Raw genomic sequence first — 10,695 nt, forward strand, 5'->3', positions numbered from 1 at the left:
ATCCAGATTAATGTATAGATATATAAAAAAATTGAAAGACAGCTCATGTGTTTCTGTTTTTTAAGACAGCAGGTTTGATAGAGAATATATATTTGACACAAAGTGTGCGGGCATATGCACTCCATGATCTGATTGTGTACATGTGAGTTGCTCTGTCACGTCTGAAGTTTTGGCTGCAGTGGGCTGGGAGTTACCGACACCTCCTCTCGTTTTTCTAAAAGCCCAGAGTGTGGCCGGGAGCTTTCTTGCTCTCTCTGCACGGCCTCACCTCCCATTGGACGAGTCGTGCACTCTTCGGGGAGGAGCTCCACTGGCAGCAAAAAGGAGGAAAGAATTTAACTGCGCAAAAAGTCCTGTGCGGTGACGGATGTCCAAAGTTCAGAACTTTTTCAATGTGCGTTTCATAGAGACACAGAGATGGGGACGGCTTAAACACTGCTGAGATCCAGCACGCTGCACTGTTGTACAGACATTTTTCCTGCCTTTTTTCCTCTTCAGAGAGCAGAGAGGGACTGTGATTTGAGCGCACTCACAGGAGGGAGAAGTGGAGCTCTTCTGTCTGCGTTATTTTGGAGCTTTATTTTCGCCGGATCAAAGTGAAGACATGCAGGCTCGCTACTCCGTCTCCAGTCCCAACTCACTGGGCGTCGTGCCGTACATCAGCAGCGACCCGAGTTACTACCGGGCCGCTGCCGGTGGGGGATACACGGGGATGCCCGCACCTATGAACATGTACTCTCATGCGGCTCATGACCAATACCCAGCCAGTATGGCCCGGGCGTATGGACCGTACACCCCCCAACCTCAGCCCAAGGATATGGTCAAACCCCCCTATAGCTACATTGCGCTCATCACTATGGCTATCCAAAACTCGCCTGACAAGAAGGTGACCCTGAATGGGATTTACCAATTTATCATGGAGAGGTTTCCATTTTACCGAGACAACAAGCAGGGCTGGCAGAACAGCATCAGGCACAATCTGTCGCTGAATGAGTGTTTTGTCAAGGTGCCCCGTGATGATAAAAAGCCCGGTAAAGGCAGCTACTGGACCCTGGACCCGGACTCTTACAACATGTTTGAAAACGGGAGCTTCTTGAGAAGGAGACGACGGTTCAAAAAGAAGGACGCGATGAAAGAGAAAGAAGAGCGGCTGCAGAAGGATTTGCCGCCGAGGCAGCAAGGCCGGGAGCAGGAGCAGCCGGTGCAGGGCTCCAAGCCCGTGAGGATCCAGGATATTAAGACTGAGAACGGGACAGTCACGCCGCCGCAGGCCGACTCGCCCTCTCTGAGCGCCGTGCCCAAAATCGAGAGCCCGGACAGCAGCAGCATGTCCAGCGGGAGCCCTCACAGCATCCCCTCCAACAGGTCCATCGGCATGGACAGCACCGAGCACCACCAGCACCACGGCCAGGCCTCGACGCAGGGCTTCAGCGTAGACAACATCATGACCTCCCTCCGGGGGTCTCCACAAGGAGCCACTGAGCTCACCTCCAGCCTCACCGCCTCCACCAGGACAGGTATAACACCGTCTTTGTCCTTAAACTATTCTCCAAATCAGACATCTGTCTATAGTTCACCCTGTAACCAAAACTCCATCTCCACTACCTCCAATGCAACCTATCATTGTAACATGCAAGCCATGAGCTTGTACGCCGGGGACAGATCTAGCCACTTGGCACCGAGCACCACCGTGGACGAAACGTTGCCAGATTACTCAGTCACTACCACCTCATCCTCCATGACCCACGGTAATCTAAACTCTGGGCAGGAGGGCCACCATCCCCACCAAGGGAGGCTGACCTCATGGTACCTCAACCAGGCCGGAGACCTGGGCCATCTGGGCGCAGCGTACCCAGCACAGCAGCAGAACTTCCATTCAGTCCGAGAGATGTTTGAATCCCAAAGAATTGGCTTGAATAATTCACCGGTGAATGGGAATAACAGCTGTCAGATGTCATTCCCACCGAGCCAACCCATCTATCGCACTTCGGGAGCTTTCGTGTATGACTGCAGCAAGTTCTGACCAAACAAACAACAAAAAAAATAGGCTCAATATTTTCCTCACGGTGTTTGAACTCTTCCAGTAATTTCCCCTCTCTTCCCTCTCACCTGCCCACACCACATGGACTAATATGAGACAGAAAACAAAACAGACTTGATCTTGGTTTTTCTAAAGAACAGTGTTACTGCAAATAACACGTAAGTCTCTCTTTGCTTTTGTGGCTTTATGTTATATGTTATGTCAGTTTTCATGGACGTGTAAATTGCATATAGTAATTTATTTCTAAAAAAAAATGTAGCCGGATATTATGGACCAAACACCAAAAAAGTGTTTCTAAATTGAATTGCCTTAATTGTCCAAAAAACAATTGTTCCAATATAAAAGTAAGACAAAGGAACGTGTATATCGCCGTACTATTTCAAAGATTCTTCATTTGTTGAAAAGTATTCTGAAGGATTTGTTTGTTTGTTTAATAAATTTGTCATTTTATGTGAGTTAAAAGTTACGCCTCGTTTCTTACAGACTTGAATACAGGCTTAGGGTTGTTTTACACTCAGTCTGGCCCGGGTTAGTTTTGTGAGGGAGGTAAATAGGCCTCGGTAATGATCTGATCTGACCCTCTGAGATTCTCATTTCTTTAATGGTGTGATTGTAATCTACTGCACAGATTCACATCTTAAATATTTCTACTCTCACCAGAAAACAGACTTTATATTTACTCGTAAGAATGCCTTATTTTGCTTCTCATTTTCACAAGGGAAAAATCATGAAACAAATATTGACGCAAAAAGAAAATCTGCCTTCGCACGTCTGAAGAGAGGATGTTAAGGATGTGTTGACCTCTAGGCCTTTTAACATTCATATCTCATTTAATGTTTCTATTTTTACCGTCATATTAGAAATGCTTCAGGCTTTATACGAGATGATTGAGATGATGTTGACCTGAGGCCTAGACCTGGGAGCCAGCCTGCGCACAGCACAACTTTGTTTTGGATTGCGTTGTGTGTTTACTGGCGCATACCAGTGCTTACTTAATATCATACCACACATGCCAAAGATAGTCCCGTTGTCACTTCAGTTTTGATGTTTGAATTCTCACCAGTCTGACAGGCAGGACGCGAATGGAGACATCCACGACCGTCACGCTTTATCATAAGTGACTCACCCTATAGTTTTTCAGTGTGTGAATATTTAAATGCAAGAGTGGGTATTTATAAAATTGGCTTTACGCAGTCAAAATGTCAGATTGGTGTTTTATTGTAATCCTAGTTGGCAGTTTTTTCTCCCCAAAAAGTTTCCCCCAGTGACATTAATGAATGGGAATCAATCTTTTTTTAACCACGGCCAACGGAAAGTCATAAATTACATTATTATAGGCATTTATTTAGTATTATTGCGCATATTAATGAACATTATGTAATTTAAATACAACACACTGCTACTGTCCTTCATCTCCAAAAAGTAAAAGACGCTTTTTGTTTTATTTCATTTGATATATTTTTTTAAAAAATAAATTTTATTTTTATATTCTGGTCATTTTAAATATTTTCAAAGCACAGAATGATATTTATTTTAAATGTCATTAATATATACAGCATTTATAAAATATTTTAAAATAGTTTCTGCTTGGACAGACCTGTGCGTGACGCGTGCGTAAAATTACGCATGGATACAATCGGAACAAAGACAACGTTAACAATAATGATACTAATAATGATGATGATGATGATGATGATAATAATAATAATAATAATAATAATAATAATAACAATAATAACAACTGTTATTACCACATTACTTGTATCAACAACAAAAAAACAGAGTTGCATGACGCATATTAAAAGATGGTAATTTTATCATCTGGTAGCAAATTGGATTAAAAATAATAATATCCGTTAATGAATATGATCATAATAGCAACTGCTACATATTTATATTCTGCACATTTAAATTCCGAGGCGAGCTCCTTCTGCACCGAAACTCTTTAACTGACTTTTTGAGATTATTTCTGATGCTTTTTGCGAAAGTTTCCACTCTAACAGAAACAGAGGGGGTGGCAACTAGTCCTGCAGACTTTGCCAGACGCCCTCTCAGAGCCCACTCCGCACCAAGCAGCATGCCACAAACTCCAAAATGCCAAAGTGCGATTCTGCAACACTGTAACGCAAAATGGAAGGTGGGTTGAGATGAATTTATTCCTCATATCCTTCTCGGCAGCCTCAGGCCTCTAGACCAACAAGACACATCAAAACAAAACATCTTGTGAGTAGCTGGAGGTCATGGGCATATTTCAAGCTGCACAGGCCTGACTGGTGAACGACAGCAAAGGAAAGGAAAAAAAGATAATGCATGAATTGTTCAGTGTGGCAGTGAAATGCTGTTCTCATGTCTCTCTGAGCTCCCCGATTGCACCAGCTATAATCAGGCTCATAAAAGGCATTAAATACGTTCCCAAGTAGAGGCCTAATAAACAAACGTCGTGTTAGTCAAAAGATTGATGGCGCCCTCACAGAATAGACCAGGTCAGGAAGGAATAAAATTCAATCAGAGAGCTGGAATCGTTTTTCATGAGACGGAAAAGGCAGAGAGGGAGTCGGGGGTCAATGAGGAGGATGTCGGCCGCCAGAGCACCACCAACAATATAACAGGACATAGCAGGCACACACACACACACACACACACACACATAGAGAGAGAGAGAGGGAGAGTAGAGCTTTGCTTGGTGTGAGTGATTCCTTTACATCGTAAATAATGCAATTCAAAAATAAGTCTCCATAGATGAGGTTGTAATGGAATATTACAACTTGTACTGAAAATGAACTGATGCTGTAATTAACAATGAGCCTATGAGGCCCGGGGCCCCCCATCCTGTCCCAAAGGGGTCCCACAGCAAAACAGATACAAATTTAATTTCACTTTCATTTCCCTTCTCAGAAGGAGGAAAAATAATAAGGTTTACTAGTTTTGCTGTCGTGTCCCCACTTACAGATTATTCCTCCCCAAAACAAACAACATCTCTAATCAGATGTAACTCGGAGCTGAATCTCATTAAACAGAGGCCCGTGTCTGTTTGGGGGCCCCTTAACACGAAGACATTTGGGGACCCCTGTTTCAGCCTGTATGAGGCTTCACTCCGCTTTTTTTTTCCTGAAACGTTCCGCTACATTCCTGAAAATGCACAACTTCACTGCTTTGGGTCAGATAGCAAAAACAAAAGCGTCATGTGGGCCAAAGCTTTTATTTAACATCAAAACTGCATCTTTCATTTGATGTTTTTCCCTCATGGGGGTAAAATCTGACAGGAAATAAATTCAAAATAACTTATTTTATTGATTAATATTTTATGAAACGTGATTTTTGAGTAGACCAGTGCAGGTTATAGGAAAAAGGCGCTTAGGGGAACATTTTAAAACAACAAATCATCATATATTCTAATTGTGATATGATACGTTTAAGTGCCAGTAGGGCAGATTTGGTGTGTGTTAACCTATGTAAGGTCAAAGTTCAAGAAATGCACATAAAATAATACCCATAACACAATTATTATATTAAAATAGCATTGATAAAAATCACTTGAATCTAAAATAATCACAATTTTCTGAAAATGACAATAAACATCAATGGATTAAGAGCAAAGTTATGATGTTTATTATTAATATATCATATGATTTGTTTCTCGTGATGCTGCACAAACACAAATCAGATGTAAAACTGCATTTACAACCTTCAGTTTTGACCTCGTTATAACAAATATTTGTGAATCAGAATTACATTTACATTATTGATAAATTTGTCCTTCATGTGTGGAAGAAAATATGCTGTATTTGTTTGATAGAAGTTTATTAGATGCATGGGTGTTGATCTGAGTAAAGACAGGGTCAAACGGGATGAAATATTTCTGTAGGTGCGCAGAAGTCTCGGCTGCAGACTGTGTGTGTGTGTGCACCTGTGCGGCTGAGTGACCAGCTCAGCTCAGTATGGAAAATACTGTGTTTTAACTCTCGGTTAGTGTACAAGAGCTCCGAGCTCCAAGCGCCATCTGTTTCCAATCAGGAGTCCATAGACGCACATTCTGTCTGCTATGTGGCCAAACGAGTGAAAGGTTGGAGGTCCAACACTTGTCTCTCATAAGGGAAAATAACCGCCGCACGCAGCCTCTTATCCTGCACGTCTCATTTTAGGAAGACAAATGGTAATTTCTATAGAAATGATTCACTCGGCTTTGTCAAAACAGGCAGAGCGATGAGGTGTAAACAAGGCTTCTGGATGCAATAATGATCATGGACTCGCGCGGTATCTTCAAGTCTGGAGACGTGAACTCACGCAGACCTGGTTTTAGCGTTGGGATGGTGGGATAATGGGGTACTGTGGAGTCAGACCGACGGGAAACGGCCGACCTGCGAATAACCCGACAGCCTTGGCGAGATACCTCAAAAACGAACAGTGTTGCCTTCAAGTTACACAAAACCTGCTTTTCTGCAGCTCCGGCCTGCGGTTTCTAATTATAGCAACTTTTTACGCAGCGAGCACTTGAATGTACCAATTATGCAGCAGGGCATACAGTAATTTATTGTCAGCTTTTATGTTATGAATATATTTTTCAAGGTCTCATACTCGATGACTTTTACAACCGTCTTTTAAATCTGAATGGGCAGCAAGGAATAAAACTGCATGCTGATAATTTCCTTTTTTTCCTCTGATATTAAGCTGAATTTCTTAAAGATATTAAATCATATTAACACATATGTAATGTCATAAATGCAGTTTATTATTAAGTTACTAGAAAAACAAACAACGGTGTAAAACAGATGAACGATTTGCCAGCTCCTCGGATTTGATGCTCTGATCATTTATGTTTGCAAAACTCACAGTAAAAAAAAATTCAATATTCAATATTAAAATGCTTATAATTTATTAAAATAATCCTAAACGACAGTTGAATAAAAAGAAGCTAATTTTTGCCTGCAATGAAATAACTTTTTTTTTAGCACAATAAAAACACAGGGCTAAAGACAATATGCATTTACACACAGACACCTGTGTGCATACACTGCGCATATTACGCATGAATTCAAAGCATAGCAAGGGTTTATATGAAGGGGTAAAAACCTGATAGCAGGGAGCACACAGAGCAAACTTGAACTCTGTAACTTGTGACATGAGAGGGCCACTTCAAAGCTGTCCAACTGCTGCTATTTGAGCCACAGTAGCAGTTGTCTGTGTCTTTCGTGGGTCTCATCTCATTTTATGGTGCAAGGCGGCCACTGGGCTATGAAAACACCAACAGCAGACTTAGGTTGCTGGAGGAATGAGAGGAGAAGCTGTCCCTTCTTTTACTGAGAGGGGACTGGAGCAGAATTAAGGTACAGTGATAGTCAGAAAAATATAATAAATATGTCTTAACATCCGTTTTAATATCATAAAAAATATTAATACATGAATGAGTAAAAATACAGTTTACATTGTGTGTTTTTTTCTGGCTGAAATGTTATTTTTCTGCATAAAACGTGTTAATACTTAAAATATTTTATTTATAAAAGCAATATAAATGCAGTACAGGTAATGCAAATGTAATGCTATTGTATGAAGAATTTTAAGACCTCATTTTAGCACAAAAATATCTTTAAGTTAAATTTGTAGCTCAACAATTAGAAGAAGGAAAACCAACAAAGACATTTACACATATAATAAAAGACATAATAAAGGACATTCATTTTCAAAGAGTGCAAATTAATTTTCAATGAGTGATATGCTTCCTGCCTCAAGGGCATCTTTGCAGTATGAATACACATGGCAACTTCACATCAGTTTTCACCAGACTCTCCTCTGATCCCCACATATTTTAAGCCCAGGAAAGTGGGTGCCATCTGCACCAAAAGAGGAGCACACAGTGCTGCAAGTGGCCCATCTCAATCCTGAGTCCTTTAGTTTCTCCAAGGAGGAGAAAGGAGAGTGTCACAGCAACCAGAGCGAGAGATAGTAATGATATGATCTACTGAGTAAAATGTCATCTTTGCTTAAAATAGAAAAGGGGAAAAAGTTGCTTCACACAGGAGGTGGGTCACTGAGGAACCTGAAATCTGATTTTAACAGGGGGAGCTTTTGTTTGTGTGTGTGTGTGTGTGTGTGTGTGTGTGTGTGTGTGTGTGTGTGTGTGTGTGGGTAAAGTCATCTGAACTCTTACAGAATCCTCTGATAATTAATTCCTGGCAGAGTCGTTGCAGTGTGCTCCTCATGCAGTGTGGAGAGATTGTGAAATCATGTGTGAATGAGTGATTTAAAAAAAAAAGGTCCACCAAAAGACATGCTCTTGAATCATTCCCCACTAAGTGCCTTGTCACGTCTTGCCTCTGCTGCCTTCACTTTTATTTTGAAGTTCTGGTGGCAGCAGTGATTGTGTAATCAAAAAGAAGCTCTGTGCTCCCTGGAACACTGAGACTGAGACTAATCCAATATACTGTGGTTCATTTATTAGAAACAAATACATCAGCTATTTTTTTTTTTTACAACCATCAGTGATGCTGATCACATATTTGCTCTGTCAATCACACAAAGAGGGCAGTAAGTCATGAAATTATCTGATTAGAAAGCGCTGAAAATTCAAATCTGAATGCCAACAGTAACATCCAGTTGGGGGAAATGCCACCTCATTCTTCTTTTCTCCAAATCTGCACTTTCTCCACCCATTCTGATGTTGGTGACAGATTTGGTAAGTCATGATGAGATAAAAAAAACTTTGAAGAACTGAATCCATCACATTTAATTCCTTTAAACTGTGCTCAGGAACAAATGGAAAACAAATTCAGCCAATCATGCATTTCTCTGATTTATACCATGACACTTGTCAGCATGATTAAACATTATTTTGAGCTTTGAATATGACAAAAAATAAAATATATCTTCCACATCAACTTCCTTGTAAACTGATAACAGTGTGACCGATTTGCTTTGCCACAGTTGTTTTATTCACAGCTTCTGAAAGGCTGAAAGTGACTGCAAGTAACAATAACAGTATGTGTGTGTGTTTGTGAGGGAGTGAAAAGCGAGCACCCAAAGGCATGGCTGTGTTTGAGTGACAGTCCTTGCACTCATGCATTCTCCACGTTTCACCTAGATTGTGTTCGGTCCCTGTGACCAGAATAGCAGGAAGCAGGGATTTATTTGAAACCCCTCAACACCACCACCACCACCACCACAACACACTTGCAAAAACACAAACACACAAATAACATGCTGCGATGGAGAGTTACTCTACAGAATGGGCTGTGAGGTGAAACACAGTCAAAGATAAATAAACTAGTTTAAGGAAAAACGCAAAAATAAGCAAAAACTATTGCACAATTTCAGTTCTGAGGAGATGCAAGTTTCAGTTAATTAAATTTCACGTGGATTTTATTTGCAGCATTAATATCAAATGGATGCATATGCTGTCGACACAGTGATGCTGCCAAGAGGTGGCCAGGGCGGGGCACAGCCACCCTCATACGCTCGCTGGCTCTGTCATTAAAATAATTGAAAATAATTGGGGAATTCTATGCGATATTTTTAAATTTGAGAAGGATTGTTCCCAGTGAATGTTTTTTTTTCTTGCAATCAAATTAAAGCTGTATATTTGTCTTTTCTAGGAAAAAGACAACCAGCTTGTTTGAAGAAAAATGAATTGCCTTACACGCAAGATACATAACACAATAAGATCATTTGTAACATGAACTGTAAAATAAGAAACCAAAGTATATCAGCATGCGATTCCTTATATACTACAGCAGCATAACAGAATTCCTGAAATTCATTTCTGGCTTTTGGCTTTGTTTTGCCAGCCCAAACTTTAAAGTGGCCCCATCTGGCCACCACTAGGAAGAATTTCTGGGGGTGCCACTGCATTAATATGCAATATGAGGTTGTGTAAGTAATAAAATATACAACATCAACAAAACCGAAATCTACAAACTATGGTAAAAAGGCAACATTTCTTCATAGTAAAACATTCCTGCAAAACACGTAACAAACCACGTATGAAAAGCACAGCATGGCTCTTTGCAGCGATCTGAAATGTATCTCAAATGTCAGCTGTCTGAGCTCGTGTCATTTGACAATCTGCCCTTTGACCTCTGCGAGGAAAACTATTCCTCCCGACGGTCTTTTTCAGCCGCCCATTGTTTACTTTTTAGCCAGTTAACTAATTTTCTTTAAGTCGTTCTTTCTCAGTTTTCATGCTTGGTCGCATTGTAAAGAGCCTTCGAACACAGAGGAGGAGAAAGTCAAGGAAGAGAGTGTACGGAGAGCATAAAAGAGTGTGAAGAATGAAAGATTAAAAACAGCAAGAGTTGGCAGAATTTGATCTGTAGACACAGAGAGAGGGAATTAGTACAAGGAAATGTCAGAAAGGTGGGGATAAGGGATTGATTGATCTTTTCCAAACAGCCAAGTGGCGTTACGTCATTCTCGGTTGTTAATAGTTTAAAACATGAACCATTAAAGCCTTTAAAACTACATTTCTACTTTCTGTGCTTGAGGTGATTTGATGGCCAGGAGGACACGTTGTTAAATCCACATCACACCGGTCCATGCCTCAGTGTAGTTTCAAAAATTTAGATTCTGATGAAATCAGAATCTAAATTTTTCTAATGTGGCTCACAGTATGCCAAGAATATGAATAAGCACATAGTTTCTTATGTTTTACCATGTTGACCAAA

At 40.7% G+C, this 10,695-nt stretch overlaps 1 protein-coding gene across 1 annotated transcript; it reads left to right on the forward strand.

Annotated features, from left to right (window-relative positions):
- The first annotated feature begins 279 nt into the window (after window positions 1-279).
- Window positions 280-2,503, forward strand: foxc1a (forkhead box C1a). Its single transcript, XM_049598412.1, has 2 exons — window positions 280-1,517; window positions 1,638-2,503. The coding sequence occupies exons 1-2, from the start codon at window positions 605-607 to the stop codon at window positions 2,021-2,023; spliced, it is 1,299 nt and encodes a 432-aa protein (XP_049454369.1). The 5' UTR covers window positions 280-604; the 3' UTR covers window positions 2,024-2,503.
- The last annotated feature ends 8,192 nt before the right edge of the window (window positions 2,504-10,695 follow it).

Source organism: Epinephelus fuscoguttatus, linkage group LG15 (genome assembly GCF_011397635.1).
Source record: "Epinephelus fuscoguttatus linkage group LG15, E.fuscoguttatus.final_Chr_v1".
Lineage (NCBI taxonomy): Eukaryota > Metazoa > Chordata > Actinopteri > Perciformes > Serranidae > Epinephelus > Epinephelus fuscoguttatus.